The sequence below is a fragment of the Schistocerca cancellata genome, chromosome 6 (genome assembly GCF_023864275.1).
Source record: "Schistocerca cancellata isolate TAMUIC-IGC-003103 chromosome 6, iqSchCanc2.1, whole genome shotgun sequence".
Taxonomy (NCBI): Eukaryota; Metazoa; Arthropoda; class Insecta; order Orthoptera; family Acrididae; genus Schistocerca; species Schistocerca cancellata.
The window spans coordinates 493,486,077-493,505,630 of NC_064631.1; the positions used below are offsets into that span (position 1 = coordinate 493,486,077).

Sequence of the window (19,554 nt, forward strand, 5' to 3'; positions counted from 1 at the left end):
GGCTGCAGTACCGAGGCGCAGGGATTACAAAGTATGCCGTAACTGCAGACAGATACCCACCAACGTACGAAACATTTTCAGTACTTCACTGTTCGTTATTTTCAGGTTATAATTAAACAATTATTGCTATCCTCTGTATTAATATATTCTCTCTTTATATGAGTATCACAAGTCTATCAGATACAGCGATCGTTTGTGATGAAACTGATGGAGTACAGTCAAAGATGCATTTTGGCCAAATATCAGAAGCAAGTGGATAGGCGTATGTGTGAACTTCCGAATGTCCTTTAAAATTGATGAAGTAATGTTTAAGAAAGAATTATCCACATAGAAAGTTATTGCAAAGGAAAATGTGATGTAAAGACGAAGTTTCGGTATTGAATGAAACATGAGATGGTAGCGCTGATAGCCGCTTGGTGGTTGTGCCAGGTGTGTTCCTGGCGGAACCGCAGACGACTCCGGTGACAGTGGCGCGTCCGCCACCCGACCCGGAATTCGACCCCGAGACCTCCACCAACGTGTCCGCACGTCTGGGCGCCACAGCCTCGCTCCACTGCCGGGTCAGAAATCTGGGCGAACATTCGGTAAGTGCCGTCAACATGTTTTCTTAATGGATATTTCGGCCTCTGAAGACAGTTTCGTTCTTAATCGACTACCTAGCCCCAATACAACTGTACATGCAACACTTGCCGTATGTCGTTTCGAGTCTCAGTGTCACGCCTCTGAGTGTACAGATTGTTATTAATTTGAGTATTTTTTTTCAGTTTTGCAGAGAAAAGAAGTTTTTGTGATGCTTTCAAAATCTAAACTGTATCCAAATGAGTGACATGGTCTCTCGAAGAAATTTCAGTTGTCCCAAATTCTTGTTAAAATTGATGTAGAGGTCACATTTTGAAGTAATGAAGATGAATCAAACACTGTCACATTAGTACTCCTAGGGGACAGCGTAAGTCGTAAAAGGTGGAATAGTGGCTTGCGCCCTAGTCTACCATTCGTCAAGAGTCATTTGGCCATTCAGACAGAATTTTTTTCGTTTCCGTAATAATGGAATGTAGTCGAATTAAGTCGGGTGGTGCTGAGGGAATTAGATTAGGAAATGAGGCACTTAAAGTAGTAGAGGAGGTTTGCTATTTGGGGAGCAAAATAACTGATGATGGTCGAAGTAGAGAGGATATAAAATGTAGACTGGCAATGGCAAGGAAAGCGTTTCTGCAGAAGATAAATTTGTTAACATCGAGTATAGATTTAAGTGTCAGGAAATCGTTTCTGAAAGTATTTGTATGGAGTTTAGCCATGTATGGAAGTGAAACATGGATGATAGATAGTTTGGACAAGAAGAGAATAGAAGCTTTCGAAATGTGGTGCTACAGAAGAATGCTGAAGATTAGATGGGTAGATCACATAACTAATGAGGAGGTATTGAATAGAATTGGGGAGAAGAAGAAGTTATCGGTTGGTAGGACATTTCTGAGGCATCAAGTGATCACCACTTTAGTACTGGAGGGCAGCGTGGAGGGTAAAAATCGTAGAGGGAGACCAAGAGATGAATACACTAAGCAGATTCTAAAAGGATGTAGGCTGCAGTAGGTACTGGGAGATGAAGAAGCTTGCACAGGATATAGTAGCATGGAGAGCTGCATGAAACCAGTCTCATGACTGAAGACCACAACAACAACAAGTCTCTTAACGCGAACGTTCAGACGGTTTCTTTCAATAGGACTGGCAATTCCCTTCCTGTGCTTATACACCTCGGGCTTCTGCTCAGTGTCTGACGGCCTTAGCTTCTACGAGACGTTAAATCCTACCAATTCGTTTCTTATTGACTCCTCTTCATTCGCGAAAACAATAAATCATCAACTGCGCAAGTGATAATCTTCGTTTTCATGAATTCTACAAATATTCATAAAAGATTTCTCAGCTCTGAAACAAATTATACAATTCATTTGAATTAAATGTTCTTTTAACAGCGTAAAGTTAATTCTACGCCTCAGATACCCATCCCAAAAAAACAAAACGCAACAAAGTTTAAAAATGAAAATTTTGCTGTGTGGCAGCAATTTCTCTTAATAAGTACAACAAAAAACCTGTCCAAAGTTGCAAATCTTTCTTTTTTATTCACTCGATGACTAATTGCGGGTCGAGACCTATTTGCAATTCATCGTAACATAGTCAAAGATGATATATCTGAAGTTGTGAAAACCATGTCAGAAATATGCAAAGAACAGATGGTGCGTATACAAACATTTTTATGCACTTTTATCGTTCGTTGCACATATTTGATATGGTTTCACAACTTCTGAAATAGCATTTCTGATTGCGTTACTATTATTTGAAAATGAGTCTTGACCAGAAACTAGTAATCAATTGAATAAAAAAGTAAAATTTGGATCATGTAAGAAGTATGCTTTGCCGGCGATGGGCGAGGCATGACAGAATGTCTGACCAGAGAGTAGTTTGTGGTTAGTTGTTGCTTCGCTAGTCTGCGCTTGTCTGCGCGAGTCGAAAGTAGTAGTCTGGTGTAGTCTGCGTGAGTCGGCGGGAGTCGGCATGCGTCGGCCGTGTGCTCTGCTCGCGACTCTGGTCAGGACTCTGGAGGATGAGTATTGTTGTAGAAGGTAAAGAAGCAGCCTTGCGCATATTTAATAATGTATGTTGATTGTAATTTAATTTGTTCAAAAAGATCCCCCAATAATAATTTTTATAATATAAAGTAACTCTTTTAAAGAAAAGCATTCATTTCAATTTAAAGAATATTTCCAATGCATGAACATTCCTTCCAAGCATCAAAAAATGTATACGCCAGCATTGCACGAAACTGTGTCGAAATATGTCTAATTAAGAGCAGATATAATTGCAGTTTTTATTGAGGTAAGAATTTTTGCTTTTTTTATTCAGAATACAGGGCCGAAGGGCAGCGCTGCTGTCCTCTTAAAATTTATCAGGTTACTAAATTTTTTTAAATAATTTTTGGTGTTTAGTAATTTTTCTGTTTCGAACTTGACATTAAATGAGAAAAGAATTTTGTGGGAACATTAAATGTGAATGCATTTCAGCATAGAGATCATAAATGGGAGCAATTTATTTTCAGTCGTTATAATATATAAAATTCATTTAATTATTATTTTGGTGCGGAGGTTACATTTGGTTCCTGGTTAATTTAAAATAATTTTGTGGGGAGGTTACATTTGGTTCGTGGTTCATTTTTATTTTATTTTTTTTAATAATTCTGTGGGGAGGTTGGTTCATGGTTAATTACTGAATTAAATATTTCTGTGGGAAGGATATTGGTTCATGGTTTCTTATAATTTAAATAATTTTGTGGGGAGGTTTCAATCTTTGGACTTGTTTTAGCTGTATTGCAAATGAAAACTGCTCAAAAATTTTACAAATATCTAGAAATGTCATGATAATGAGAGAAAAGTACAGCCGTAAATACAAGTATCGGTCACGAACGTGTGTTGAATGAAAATGGGTGGCAAAAAAGCTAAGCACTTTGCTACTGCTAATGCAAGAAACGTAAACTTTCTCGGAAAATTCAAGAAAGGAGTAGGATTTCGTTGCTGATGATATGGAAATATCATATGACGTGACTGACATCGATAGTCAGCAGCATTTTAATCAAAAGAAAGTGAAAGGTGTTCTTAAATAAGTCATGCTTACTCAATCCAAAAGTGAAACCAGTTTTCGTACCCCAAACCATCTAGAAAATGCTGTACATGGGTTACTTCAGTACTGCTTGATTAATCTGCTTTCATTTCATTTTTGCAGATATAATTGTTGGTAAGCATTCGAAATATATATGCAAGGAACTCCAGGCATGATTATTAGTTCCGACATTCGCTGTACATGGGTTACCTCAGTACTGCTTGATTAATCTGCTTTCATTTCATTTTTGCATATGTAATTGTTGGTAAGCATTCCAAATATATATGCAAGCGACTCCAGGCATGACACACTGGACTCGCGTTCGGGAGGATGACGGTTCAATCCCGCGTCCCGCCACCCTGATTTAGGTTTTCCGTGATTTCCCTAAATCGCTCCAGGCAAATGTCGGGATGGTTCCTTTGAAAGGGCACGGCCGACTGCCTTCCCCGTCCTTCCCTAATCCGATGAGACCGATGACCTCACTGTCTGGTCTCTTCCCCCAAACAACCCTAATCCAGGCATGATCCGTTCCGACATTCGCCGCCAGGATACAAAAGATGAAGCCGATGTATCATGCTCACGTTGCGTTGTATTTGTTACATCTGCGAGTTGTAGAAGGCTCGTGAAGGTTTTTGATTTGTATGATTTCAGACGAAGAAATGCCTTGTACTACTTCGCCCCTCTATAAATAGCCCAAGTTCTTTTCGTTATATCCGTGTTGAGTCAACTCTGAAATAAATATAAAAAAAAGAAGAACCTTAATCCTCTTGGGAAAATACACTCCTGGAAATTGAAATAAGAACACCGTGAATTCATTGTCCCAGGAAGGGGAAACTTTATTGACACATTCCTGGGGTCAGATACATCACATGATCACACTGACAGAACCACAGGCACATAGACACAGGCAACAGAGCATGCACAATGTCGGCACTAGTACAGTGTATATCCACCTTTCGCAGCAATGCAGGCTGCTATTCTCCCATGGAGACGATCGTAGAGATGCTGGATGTAGTCCTGTGGAACGGCTTGCCATGCCATTTCCACCTGGCGCCTCAGTTGGACCAGCGTTCGTGCTGGACGTGCAGACCGCGTGAGACGACGCTTCATCCAGTCCCAAACATGCTCAATGGGGGACAGATCCGGAGATCTTGCTGGCCAGGGTAGTTGACTTACACCTTCTAGAGCACGTTGGGTGGCACGGGATACATGCGGACGTGCATTGTCCTGTTGGAACAGCAAGTTCCCTTGCTGGTCTAGGAATGGTAGAACGATGGTTTCGATGACGGTTTGGATGTACCGTGCACTATTCAGTGACCCCTCGACGATCACCAGTGGTGTACGGCCAGCGTAGGAGATCGCTCCCCACACCATGATGCCGGGTGTTGGCCCTGTGTGCCTCGGTCGTATGCAGTCCTGATTGTGGCGCTCACCTGTACGGCGCCAAACACGCATACGACCATCATTGGCACCAAGGCAGAAGCGACTCTCATCGCTGAAGACGACACGTCTCCATTCGTCCCTCCATTCACGCCTGTCGCGACACCACTGGAGGCGGGCTGCACGATGTTGGGGCGTGAGCGGAGACGGCCTAACGGTGTGCGGGACCGTAGCCCAGCTTCATGGAGACGGTTGCGAATGATCCTCGCCGATACCCCAGGAGCAACAGTGTCCCTAATTTGCTGGGAAGTGGCGGTGCGGTCCCCTACGGCACTGCGTAGGATCCTACGGTCTTGGCATGCATCCGTGCGTCGCTGCGGTCCGGTCCCAGGTCGACGGGCACGTACACCTTCCGCCGACCACTGGCGACAACATCGATGTACTGTGGAGACCTCACGCCCCACGTGTTGAGCAATTCGGCGGTACGTCCACCCGGCCTCCCGCATGGCCACTATACGCCCTCGCTCAAAGTCCGTCAACTGCACATACGGTTCACGTCCACGCTGTCGCGGCATGCTACCAGTGTTAAAGACTGCGATGGGGCTCCGTATGCCACGGCAAACTGGCTGACACTGACGGCGGCGGTGCACAAATGCTGCGCAGCTAGCGCCATTCGACGGCCAACACCGCGGTTCCTGGTGTGTCCGCTGTGCCGTACGTGTGATCATTGCTTGTACAGCCCTCTCGCAGTGTCCGGAGCAAGTATGGTGGGTCTGACACACCGGTGTCAATGTGTTCTTTTTTCCATTTGCAGGAGTGTATGTTGTGAACTTTATCTTGGATGAATAATTGGTGACCAAGCTGAAAACCAGCCCCACACATAAGCTGTCTCAGATAAGTTACTCTCTTGACAGGCTGGTTAAAAGCATCACATCGTATGTCCTTTGGTTTCCCGATGATTTGAAGGAACAAACGCTTCACATAAGACTGCCTTCCCCGTGGGGAAAATAACTGCTGTACTCATCTCTTAAACAGAGAAAACTATGCAGTATTCTGATTTACAATCATCTTTAAGATTACTGATACCAGCGGTTACTAAGTGTACCACGCCCGGGGGTTCAAATGGCGAGTGACCCTTAAACTGGTATCTCTCTTCTTGACCGTACGACCTGTCCACACCACGCACCTGATAATCCAGCGGCGGTCGTACTGTTCTGCTCCACACTGCTGCTGGCTTGCCTGAAATTATGAATCTACTTATGCAAGCGGGTTTAGGGATGTCACTCAACGTCAAGCCCAATTCTGTTCTACGTGTGGTATGAACGTATATATTCTGAGACGATAAGAAATCACAGGTTGAACTGCTTACATTATAAATCATGAGTTTTGATGCCAACTTCTAACTGATTATCTGTCCACAATATCACTTGGACGAGCGTACGCGTAACCGACGAGAAGCGTGTGATTGTTGTTTATGCGGTAGCCGAATGATCGAACGAAAGTTCTTACGCTCGTCACACACACAGATATCTGGTGCCAGTCCTCCTTGATACTAGTAAAAATATGACACTGCTCATAAAGTTAATTTACAGTTCACAGTTCTCAATTGTACGAGCGTGTGCGTAACCGTCGCGGCGCGGATGATTGCTGATGATGCGGAAACGCGACGACCGAACGCACGTTCTTACGCTAGCTACACGACACTGGCACTTAAATACTCTATTTTGTGGTAAATAGTATTACTGATTCACGCTAGTTCATCTGCGAGACCGAACACGGCGCTGATGATTGGTGCAGTGCGACACGCAACGAAAGGATACACAAATACGTTATCGGCGGCACTGCTCATTTTTAATTACATCTTGACGCACTTTGCTATGAATCACTTCCATATTTCATCACTTTACTTTAATAGCACTTGTAGAAAAACTTAACTTCCATACTAACAATGCCTCTCACATGCAGAGCTCCCTACAACACAACAGATTTGTTCCGTGTCCAGCGCTCGATTCTGCAAAAGCACTGCCCGCAAAGATACTCCTCAACCATGCAAGCTTTATAACAATACGCTTACATAAGAATGTGACAGTAAGCGAAAATGAATACAGAGATGGACGCCTTGAAGACTGAGAAGAAGATAGTCATTCACGCCCAACATTTCGCCTCCCCTGTTTATTAAATGAAATTCATTGCCCTTCTCAAGGAGATTTCAATAATCTTATTCTTAATTTAGAATCGTCAAAGCAACATGCTGAGCTTCTAGCTTCACGAATGAAGGAAGCGAATCTTCTTCCTCTACGAAATTGTGTGTCTACCATGACCCCCATGCTCTTTCCTGTCAACATTTCTAAAGGAAGGTGATATGATTTTTTTGTAATGTTATAGAATCTGTTATGGAAACCTTTTTGGTCAAGCTTTCTGTGTAAACGATTGGCGCCTGTTGATAGATACTAGCAAACCTGCGCTGAAAGCAGGAGTTCTCCACAATGGAAACAAATGTAATTCTGTTCCGATTGCTCATGCAGTTCACATGAAGAAGACACATGAAAATTATCACTGCTACTCACGTATACGAAATATAAGAGTTAGAAATGAAATACACACATCGAAAAAGTTTTGCATCACCCCGGTGCCCAGAAGTCCTGAAGATAAAGTTTGACTGTGGAAATTGTCTCACACATACAGTCCCTATGAATGTTCACAGATGTCACTAAACCAACCCAAAGATGTAAACAACCATGCATGAGCAGCGCCTATTAGATGGAGGGGGTCAGACAGACGATTAGTTCCAGTCATTCCATCAGGAAGGAGGTACACGGCTCGTGTTGTCTGCAGTTCAGCCATGGCTAGACGATCAATACCGAGGTTCGATCGCGTTCGCATTGTTATTTTGTGCCAGAAAGGGATCTCAACAAGGGAAGTGTCCAGGGGTCTCGGAATATACCAAAGTGACGTTGTTCGGACATGGAGGAGGTAAAGAGAAACAGGAATTATCGATGACATGCCACGCTGAGGCCGCCCAAGGGCTACTACTGCAGTGGATGACCGCTACCTACAGATTATGGCTAGGAGGAAAACTGACATCAACGCCACCATGTTCAATAATGCTTTTCGTGCAGTCACAGGACGTCGTGTTACGACTCAAACTGTGCACTTTAGGCTGTATGATGCGCAACATCACTCCCTACGCCCATCTTTGAAACCACCACGCCATGTAGGGCTGGGCTCAACTACATGCAAAAGGGACCTCTCAGGATTGGCATCACTTTCTTCACCGATGAGTGTCGCATATGCCTTCAACTCGACAATCGTCAGAGACGTGTTTGGAGGCAACTCGGTAAAGCTGAATGCCTTAGACGCACTGTCCAGCGAGTGCAGCGTGGTAGAGGTTCCCTGCTGTTTCGGTATGTCAATATGTGCAGCCGACGTACGCTGCTGATGGTCATGGTAGGCCCAGTAACGGCTGCACGGAACGTGAATGAAATCCATCCGACCGACAGTGCAACCATATCGGCAGCAAGTTGGCAAGTCATTCGTCTTGATGAACGACAATTCACGCCCACATCGTGCACATCTTGTGAATGATTTCCTTCAGGATAACTACATCCTTCTACTAGAGTGACCTGCATGATATCCAGACGTGAACAGTATCGAACAAGCCTGGATAGATTGAAAAGGGCTGTTTACGGACGACGTGACCCACAAACCACTCTGAGGGATCTACGCCGAATCGCCATTGGGGAGTGGATCAATCTGGACCAACAGGGCTTTGATGAACTTGTGGATAGTATGCCACGATGAATACAGGCATGCATCAATGGAAGAGGACGTGCTACTGGGTATTAGAGGTACCGATGTGTACAGCAATCTGGACCACTAGCTCTGAAGTTCTCGCTATATGGTGGTACGTTATGCAATGTTTGCTTTTCATCAGCAATACAGAGGGAGAAAATGATGTTTTTGTTGATCTCTGTTCCAATTTTCTGTACAGGTTCCGGATCTCTCAGAACCGAGGTGATGCAAAAAGTTTTTGGTGCGTGTATATGTGAAAGTCTCGAGGTTATTGTAATTTTTCTCGGCTTGCAGCTCTAGTGCACGAACAACTGCTGGTTTATACGCGATGGGACAGCAGAGGCTTACTGTCGGGAAAGAAATGGGCTGCTCAGAGAGAACTGGTCACTGGAGAAAAGAATGTGGCGATGACTACTATTGTTGACTATTAAAATATTTATCTCCCTCCGCTGCATATTAAATTGGATCTTATGAGAAACTTCGAGAAAACCGCAGGCAAAACATCATATGGATTCATGCATTTGTGTGATAAGTTCCCAAGGATCAATGAAGCAAAAATTAAGGAAGGAATATTTGTAGGACCGTAAATTAGGAGATTAAGGCTGATGATTTTCTTGATTTGTTATGTTGAAAAGAATGGCATTTATATCTTTCATCAATGTTTATAACAACTTTGCAGGAAACCATATGCCTAAAATCTTAGCGATTTTGTATAAGAACAGGTGAGATCAGACCACCATATGGCCTGTAATATTTAACTTAGGACACGTTTGTTGAATGACGGCTTGGACTAGTTGCAGAATATCTTTGTTGCAATTAGCGAAAAACGTGTGGAACACTTTCGCCAGGACATTTCTTAAATGGAGAAGCGTTATCAAGGCAACTGGAGTACAGTGATGTAACCCGCCTACTGCTGTACCTGACGCAAAAACGTTCCTGAGGCAGAGTATCGTAGGAAATCAGCACGAGAATATTATTAGGCATGTTTATTCGCTGTTATTTGATCCTATGTTGTTCTTTCTTTGTCCACCGCCACGGATTTTTCCGTTCTCCTTTCCTCAGAAATATACAGTATAACGATTTAATAAATAAGCTGACGTAAAAATTTAGGGAAACCAGTATCCTATGGAAACTGAGAATGATACAGAAATTCAGAAATCAGATCTGAATTTAGGTCCCAATTACGTTCGAGAAAGATGGTGTTTTGTTTTCGTAATTTTTGGGCCAGAGCGTTCATCCGATCCATCTGGCGTGCGCTACATGACTGCGGGGCTTGAAATTGAATCTTTGCACCGAGAAATTTTTTATGGAATTTGTCCACTCGTAATTATATTTCGCACGAGCATTCCTATTTATTTGTGGAGTTGATGTAGTTGTCAAAGAGGGTTACACTACTTTAAGTGAGTGTCGAATTTTATTTATTATTCCACAGATAAAATGAAGCCATAGGACATCACATACATAGGATTTCGTGACATGCTGCTGCAAGGATCCACACCTTGACTTTTACCTTCGGACAAGCTTTTAATCAGCTTTCTTATAATTATTATTCAACAGTTACAAAGTGTTAGAAATGGTACTTTCTACAGGAAAACGCCGAAATCACCCTGACAATACTGTTTTTATTTTCTTTACAAAGGACATATTCAACTATTCTAATAACTGATAGTTACTCTGTTTTGGTAACCCTGGTATCACTCTCCGATCACGTAGCTATTATTAACTCTACGCATTTATATGCACAAGTGCTGGTGACTGAACTTTAGTCGGCACTGTTGAATTTGATGGAAAAGAAGTCTTCTTAATGTGATTAGTGTAGGATCCAGTGTTATGATAACGTGCTTACTCTACTGATCATGAATCCTTAGTAGGGGCCTAGACAGGTAGCGCACTGGAATCGCATTCGGGAAGACGAAGGTTCGCACCCATGTCCGGTCATCCATATTTCCCTAAACCGCCTCAGGCAAATAGCGGGATGGTTACTTTGATAGGGCACGGCCTATTTCCTTCCGCGTCCGTCCCTAATCCGAGCTTGTGCTCCGGCTCTAATGGCCTCATTGTCTATAGGACTTTCAACATTAATCTCCTCCTCCAAATCCTTAGTGGAAAGTTTCCCTGTCAAAGCCCTTATTAGATCTAATGATATCAGAGGATAGAAAAGTCAACTGTGATGTGAGTCTAAGTCAGACAGCAAGAAAAATTTACGTATATTATACGAAAATTTAGGAGTTGCGTGCGCGGGATGCTAGCCTAACACATCCTGCGAGACTTACACTACTTAGGTTCTCTCTTAGTATCCCGAACTGGCAACCTAGACTTCAGGCTTTCGCACGTTGCCTAAATCACCTAGAAAGATGTTTGGATGGCCTCTTTTAAAACGACACTGTCGATCTTTCTACCCATCCTTCCTGAAGTAGGAGCTTGCGTTCCGTTTCTAATTACCCAGTCCATCGACAACGAGACGTGAAAACCTAATCTCCATTTTCTTTCTTTCCAGACTTTGTACTATTTTTCACGATTAGAGATAGCTCCCCAAGGACATAAATAGTATACTGGTATAGCGAAGCTAATTTAATGGAAAAATTTTGAAACCACACCTTCGTATTGTTTATCTGCTTGATCACTATTGACATATACTTACTTACAACATACCATAACGAGTCGAAAATTTCGCTCTGTCTACAGTTCTAACACGTCATACTGCAGCCACATTTAGAATTTCTTAGAGGGATCGAAATTTTTAGCACCCAAGGGATATCGTAAAGGACATCAAGAGGTTGAAATGACTGAGAGTCAACAGTAAACAGTTGTGAAAACACACTTGACCTCTTAGCAACAAATAATCCTGCGTTAATAAAGAGCATCAAAACAGATACAGAGATTAGTGAACACAGGGTTGTTGTAGCGAGATTGAATTTTTATAATCCCCAAATCATTCCAAAAAAAGGCGAAAAATATACCTACTCAAGAAAGCAGATAAAAAATCACTTCACGTCTTCCTGAGAGACAATTTCCACTGATTCAAAATTAATGATATAAGTGTAGAGCCGATGTAGCTTAGATACAAAGAAATAGTATCGGCAGCAATCGAGAGATTTATACCAAATAAATTAACAAACGACGGAGCTGATCCTCCTTGGTACACAAAACGGGTTACAACACTGTTGCAGAAACAACGAAACAAACATGCCAAATTTAAACTGACGCAAAATCCCCAATATTGGCGATCCTTTACAGAAGCTCGAAATTTAGCGCTGAGTTCAATGCGAGATACTTATTACAGTTTCCACATCGAAACTTTGTCTCGAAACGTGGCAGAAAGTCCAAAGAGATTCTGGTCGTATGTGAAGTATGTTAGCGGCAAGAAACAATCAATGCCTTCTCTGCATGATAGCAAATAAGATACTATCGAAGACAGTGCTGCCAAAGCAAATTTACTAAACACAGCCTTCCGAAATGCCTTCACAAAAGAAGACGCTGTAAATATTTCATAATTAGAATGGAGAACAGCTGCCAACATGAGTAACGTAGAACTAAATCTCCTCGGAGTAGTGAAGCAACTCAAATCACTTAATAAAATCAAGTCTTCTGGTCCAGACTGTATACCAATCAGGTTCCTTTCGGACAGTGCTGATGCATGAACTCCATACTTAACAATCATATACAACCATTCGCTTGACGGAAGATCCGTACCCAGAACTGGTAAGTTGCACAGGTTACACCAATATTCAAGAAAGGTAGTAGGAGTAATTCACTAAATTACAGGCCCATATCGTTAACTTCGATATGCAGCAGGATTTTGGAACATATATTGTGTTCAAACATTATGAATTACCTCGAAGAAAACTTTCTGTTGACACACAGTCAACATGGGTTTAGAGAACGTCGTTCCTGTGAAACACAACTAGCTTTTCATTCACATGAAGTGTTGAGTGCTATTGACAAGGGATTTCAAATCGATTCCGTATTTCTGGAAGGCTTTTGACACTGCACCACACAAGCGGCCTTTAGTGAAATTGTGTGCTTGTAGAATATCGTCTCAGTTATGTGACTGGATTTGTGATTTCCTGTCAGACAGGTCACAGTTCGTAGTAATTGACGGAAAGTCATCGAGTAAAACAGAAGTGACTTCTGGCGTTCCCCAAGATAGTGCCATAGGCCCTTTCCTGTTCCTTATCTATATAAACGATTTGGGAGACAATATGAGCAGCCTTGTTAGGTTTTTTGCAGACGACGCTGTCGTTTATCGACTAATAAAATCATCAGAAGACCAAAACAAATTGCAAAACGATTTAGGAGATATATCTGAATGGTGCGAAAATTGGCAGTTGACCCTAAATAACGAAAAGTGTGAGGTCATCCACATGAAAGCTAAAAGGAATTCGTTAAACTTCGGTTACACTATGAATCAGTCTCATCTAAAAGCCGTCAATTCAACGAAATACCTAGGTATTACAATTACGAACAGTTTAAATGGGAAGTTACACATGGAAAATGTGGTGAGGAAGGCTAACCAAAGACTGCGTTTTATTGGCAGGACTCATCGAAAAATGTAACACATCTCCTAAGAAGACTGCCTACACTACGCTGGTCCGTCCTCTTTTAGAATACTGCTGAGCGGTGTGCATCCTTACCACATAGGACTGACGAAGTACATCGAAAAAGTTCAGTGAAGGACAGCACGTTTTGTATTATCGCGAAACGTGAGAGAGAGTGTCATAGAAATGATACAGGATTTGGACTCGACATCACTAAAAGAAAGGCGTTTTCCTATGCGACGCAAACTTCTCACGAAATTCCAATCACAAACTTTCTACTTCGAATGCAAAAATATTTTTGTTGTCACCGACCTACATAGGGAGAAACGATCACAACGATAAAATAAGGGAAATCAGAGCTCTTAAGGAAAGATGTAACCGTTCTTTCCGCGCACTTTAATAGATTGGAATAATAGAGAATTGTGAAGGTTGTTCGATTAACCCTCTGCCAGGCACTTAAATGTGATTTGCAGCGTATCTATGTAGATAAATACCAGAATGTGGCGGTTCTCTTGCGAAAACACGACACTAGTATTCACGGGAAGGCGTCGCTTGCCTTGAATCGCTATTTCCAGTTTCTTTAATGGCTCACAGCAGGCAGCAGAACAGATAGCTTTTCTACGATCTGTAAGAGATAATAACAAGCTTCTTCTAGCGGCCAAACACGCGTTAAGAAATAACCGTTCTGGCGCACATAGTGAGGACTGTTTTTTTTTTTTTTGGCTTGATAGACTTGGTAGTACGGACCCACTCCGTTGACTGCTGATTTATCTCCGTGTCAGGGTAGAAAAGACATGTAATCAGTCACAGGTCTGATTAGTAACGTATCCCATTTTACATCGAAATGAAAAGAAGGTCTGCTTTCAGTTATCCATTTGTTCAGTGGTTTACACAAATGATTTATACAACCCAGAGAGTTAAAAATTTGTGTCGCCATTGTTTACTCACAGTCTGTAATGGAGCACACCTAGACACCGGTGCTAAGGTGGTCGACAGTAGAGATACCGTGAAAATCCAGAATTTACAAGTTTCCGACTACCGGAACCGTGTTCTGGAGCTGAGAGAGGGTGACGGGGGAGGAAGTTGGGAAAAAAAACACTGCTGCCAGTCAATATCCGTTACTCTTCTAGTTTTCTTCGATGTGATATTAAATTGATTCGTCTGTCAGGCTCAGTTTGGTAGGATGCGACTTCGGTTTGCGAACACACATTCTTTTTAAGAGATAGAACAGCTGTGTGGGTCTTTTATTACTACAGACGGACTGACGCTTTTGTCCTCAACATTATATTTCGTGTTTACTATCTTAAACAAGCGAAAGTATTGAAACACACAAAATTGACTCGTGGTAGGATCCATAGACGAGCTACAGTAGGCGAATGCAACGAATCATTTGCGCTATCGCAGATCGAATCACACTGAACTAACGCCTGAGACGGAACAGCAACCATTCACCATGCTACATTAAAACAGAGATTAATTTTCGGATAGCCCTCAAATGTAATTTTCGGAAGAGCTTATTAACGGGAACTGTTGTGCGAGACTATGCCGATTGACATTCAGAAACTAAACGCAGGGTAAAATAGAATGTTAGTGGTACTCGTTACAGGGTTTCAGTGCGAGTCGTTTACGATAAATCTATTCTTAAAAGTTTCCACAACGACGTTTGTATAATTCATGAGTAGCAGGCACTACAGAACAATGCAACTGCCTACACTAGTAATGTGGATTCTGACCAGTACCGAGACAATTGATCATCAGAGGTTGTTTTCAAAATGACCACAACCAGCAGCTATACAGGGTGTTACGAAAAGGTACGGCCAAACTTTCAGGAAACATTCCTCACACACAAATAAAGAAAAGGTGTTATGTGGACATGTGTCCGGAAACGCTTAATTTCCATGTTAGAGCTCATTTTAGTTTCGTCAGTATGTACTCTAACGAGATCAAATTGTAAATTTTCACAATCAACATGTGTGGGCTGACGATAATCCGCACGCAATTGTGCAATTACGTCATCAATACAGATTTTCTGTGAACCTTTTGGGCAGGCATTGTTGGTGATGTCTTGATTGGACCCCATGTTCTTCCACCTACGCTCATTGGAGCACTTTATCATGATTTCATACGGGATACTCTACCTGTGCTGCTAGAACATGTGCCATTACAAGTACGACACAACATGTGGTTCATGCACGATGGAGCTCCTGCACATTTCAGTCGAAGTGTTCCGACGCTTCTCAACAACAGATTCGGTGACCGATGGATTGGTAGAGGCGGACCAATTCCATGGCCTCCACGCTCTCCTGACCTCAACCCTCTTGACTTTCATTTATGGGGGCATTTGAAAGCTCTTGTCTACGCAACCCCGGTACCAAATGTAGAGACTCTTCGTGCTCGTATTGTGGACGGCTGTAATACAATTCGCCATTCTCCAGGGCTGCATCAGCGGATTAGGGATTCCATGCGACGGAGGGTGGATGCATGTATCCTCGCTGACGGAGGACATTTTGAATATTTCCTGTAACAAAGTGTTCTAAGTCACGTTTGTACGTTCTGTTGGTGTGTGTTTCCATTCCATGATTAATGTGATTTGAAGAGAAGTAATAAAATGAGCTCTAACTTGGAAAGTAAGCGTCTCCGGACACATGTCCACATAACATATTTTGTTTCTTTGTGTGTGAGGAATGTTTCCTGAAAGTTTGGCCGTACCGTGTTGTAACATCCTGTATACAATTCCACTCTGGTATGGAACGACTGCTGCACTCGTGCAAGCACTTCATTGAAGATGTCCGTGCAATCTGAAGTAACCCGTCGTTGCAAATCATCGGATGTAGCTGGTGTGTTCTTGCTGACATCGTCTTTCAGGTTTCTCTAGAGAAAAAAGTTTACAGGGGTCAAATCTGGGGAACGAGCTTGCGAAAATACAGGTCCTTTGCATCCAATCCAGTGATTTGGAAACAATTTATGAAGACGTGCTGCCATACCTTGTGCGCTATGAACTTAACTGCTACGATGATGGTACCACAAGTTCCTCCTAATCTGCAAAGGAACATCTTCTGGCATCCGTCGAGGATAGTCTGTCAGATGGCGCCGATACTTGTCCACGCTCAGTCTTCCGTCTGTAAAACGTGAGACAATGAGCTGATGCTTCTCTACATCACACCTTAAGCTTACACTCTATGGATGTTGACGTCCCACCTGACGAAACCAACGGGGATTATCAGCAGACCTGTAGTGTTTGTTGCGGCGAATTACCAGACCATGATTTGTAAATGTAGCAGCATCACGAAACCACATAAATCTGTTACATCTGGAGTATCCTTAGTTCCATGTACAGAAGTTAACACGAGTCTCATTATCGTTTCCATGCCCCTCTTGACGGATATATATAATATGTATGTGGGAGGAACCTATTTCGATGCAGAACGCTTAGTACATTTGCCTGATTCATGCAACTTCCTTGTGCGATTCAGCGGGAGCTAACGTGTAGATCAACTGCAACGTCAGTAATAACACTAATATCCCCCTCTTCTGTCGTCAGTTGTTTCCTTGTGTTATCTCATCTAACATAACTTTTTTCAGAGATGATAATAATTTCCGACATGGTTGACTTCTATTGGGGTACCTTGCTGCATACACAATACATGAACTGCATTTTTCCTACTCTCCATACACCTTGAGCACGTCGGCATTTTCTGCCAAAATAAATTCCATTGACCACTCACTACCTACTTGGATTGCCACACAGTAACTGATCAACAGATTGTAGCGCCCTCAAGGAAAACGCAAGCATACGGTAAGCAAATATACACCATTTGATCTAAAGTATCCGGAAACCCCAAAAAACATACAATTTTCATATTTAGTGCATTGTACTGCAACCTACGACTACCATATCAGCTACCTCAGTAGTCATTAGACATCTTGAGAGAGCAGAACTCACGGACTTCGAACATGGTTAGGTGATTGGGTGTCACTTGTGTCATACGTCTGTATTCGAGATTTCAACACTCGTAAACACCCCCAGGGCCACTGTTTTCGCAGTGACAGTGAAGTGTAAACGTGATGGGACACGTACAGCACAAATGCGTACAGGCCGACCTCGTCTGTTGACTGACAGAGACGGCCAAAAGCTGAAGACTGTTGTAATTTGTAATAGGCAGACGTCTATCTAGACCATCACACAGGAATTCCAAACTGCATCAGGATACACTGCAAGTTCTATGACAGTTAGGCGGGAGGTCAGAAAACTTGGTTATCATGGTCGAGCGGCTGCTCATAAGCCACACATTACGCCGGTATATGCCAAACGACGCCTCGCTTGGTGTAAGGAGCGTAAACATTGGAAGATTGAAGAGTGGATGAACGCTGTGTGGAGTGATGGATCACGGTGCATGATGTGGCGATCGGATGGCAGGGTGTGGGTATGGTGAATGCTCGGTGAACATTATCTGCCAGCGTGTGTAGTGTCAACAGTAAAATTCGGAGGCGGTGGTGTTTTGTTGTGGTCGTGTTTTTCATGGAGGAGACTGGCACCTCTAGTTGTTTTGCGTGGCACTATCAAAGCGCAGGCCTACATTGATTTTCTAAGCACCTTCTAGCTTCACACGGTTGAAGAGCAATTCGGGGATGGTGACTGCATTTTTCAGCACGATCGAGCACCTGTTCATAATGCACGGCCTGTGTTGAAGTGGTTACACGACAATAACAGCCCTGTAATGGACTGGCATGCACAGAGTCCTGACCTACATCCTATAGAATACCTCTGGCATGTTTTGGAACGCCGACTTCGTGCCAGGCCTCACCGACAGACATCGATACCTCTCCTCAGTGCCTGCGAGAGAGCGCCACTAACTTGTAGGTCATTTTCAGCTGGGTGTTCGGACACTTTTGATGACATAGTGTCGCAACACCATACCTAGCAACTGTGCAGGTTGTATGGCACAATCACCTGTCGGTGTGGACGTCTCAACATTCACTATCTCTTAAACGACTCGTAATATAATCTGCTACAAACACCAACGATATTCTAATTTACAATACTTTTAGTTTGTTAACGTCGATAAGATTGTTCCATTTAAAAAAATGTATGTGTGAATAACAAGTACACGTTATAAGTCACAATACAGTCTGTTTATGGCTAACGAGACAAGCCCCTTACTACCAGTCCATTCTGTGAAAACTACACGTCAATCACATCAATAGTACTTTGCACTTCCGCGATATCTATGGTGTAATATTTAGGTGATTGACCGTTTGTAGATATATGACAGAACCATCACCAGGTGTAGATAATGTGTGCCAATTATCATATCTATGAGCGCAACGACTCTTACAATTATTGTGCCTTACAATTATTTTAGTACGGGTGCACATTGTGACCGAACTCCTATGGAAATCACTGTGAATTGCCAGCAGGTGTAGAATGGCCAGAGATGCTACTACCGTAGAACAGAAAGAAAACCTTGGTTGGATGTGTAGTGTGCCAGGATAGCCCATGCGATCAACGTGTATGCAGGCATTAAGTGAGAAATCCACCTTTATGGTCTAGATCAGCATAAATTATCATCTGTGGTCAATCGATTTGTTTCAAAGTCCAGCTCATGGCATTGGTTTGTATTAATAAATCGCTTGTAATGAATTTACTTAAGAGAGAAAGGCCAACGAATCAGGACAGATTTAGAAAGAATCAGTGGTGCGGATCTCAGCTTGCCCTTTTCTCGTACGATATCCTACGTACGATGTATAAAAGGCAACAGGGAGTTTTCATATTCTTGGATTGTAGGAAGACTTTGAGACATTGCCGCACAGAAAACTTTTACCGAAGGTCCGAGCTTATGAAATAGATCCTCAGATACGTGAGAGATTCAAAGACTTCCATATTCACCAGACTATATGAGAGATAGGGTGAGCAGCAACTTGCGATTGCCTGGTGATGAAGCTGTAAGTGAATGGAAAATGTGTTCATCGTCTCTAGGAAAATACGGGATGGCTTAAGCAGAATACCTGTCTTGTTTGATGGATGGCAGTTCGCTCGAAATATGGAGAAACGTAAGGTACAGGGCAGGAATAGGAAAAACAGTTCTTTAGTGTTCGAACAGAGAATCAGTTATGCGCTGCTTGACACATTCAAGTTGATTAAATATCTGGGTGTAGTGTAGCAAAGCGACGTCTACATTACAAGATGCCTATCACGGTT

General features: G+C 42.7%; 1 protein-coding gene across 1 annotated transcript in view; it reads left to right on the forward strand.

Annotated features, from left to right (window-relative positions):
- The window catches only part of LOC126088400 (uncharacterized), a 422,478-nt gene that overhangs the window by 231,270 nt on the left and 171,654 nt on the right, over positions 1 to 19,554 (forward strand). Inside the window, exon 5 of the mRNA XM_049906540.1 lies at positions 430 to 584. Within this exon, the coding sequence (XP_049762497.1) occupies positions 430 to 584 (155 nt within the window). The remainder of the gene's footprint in view (positions 1 to 429; positions 585 to 19,554) is intronic.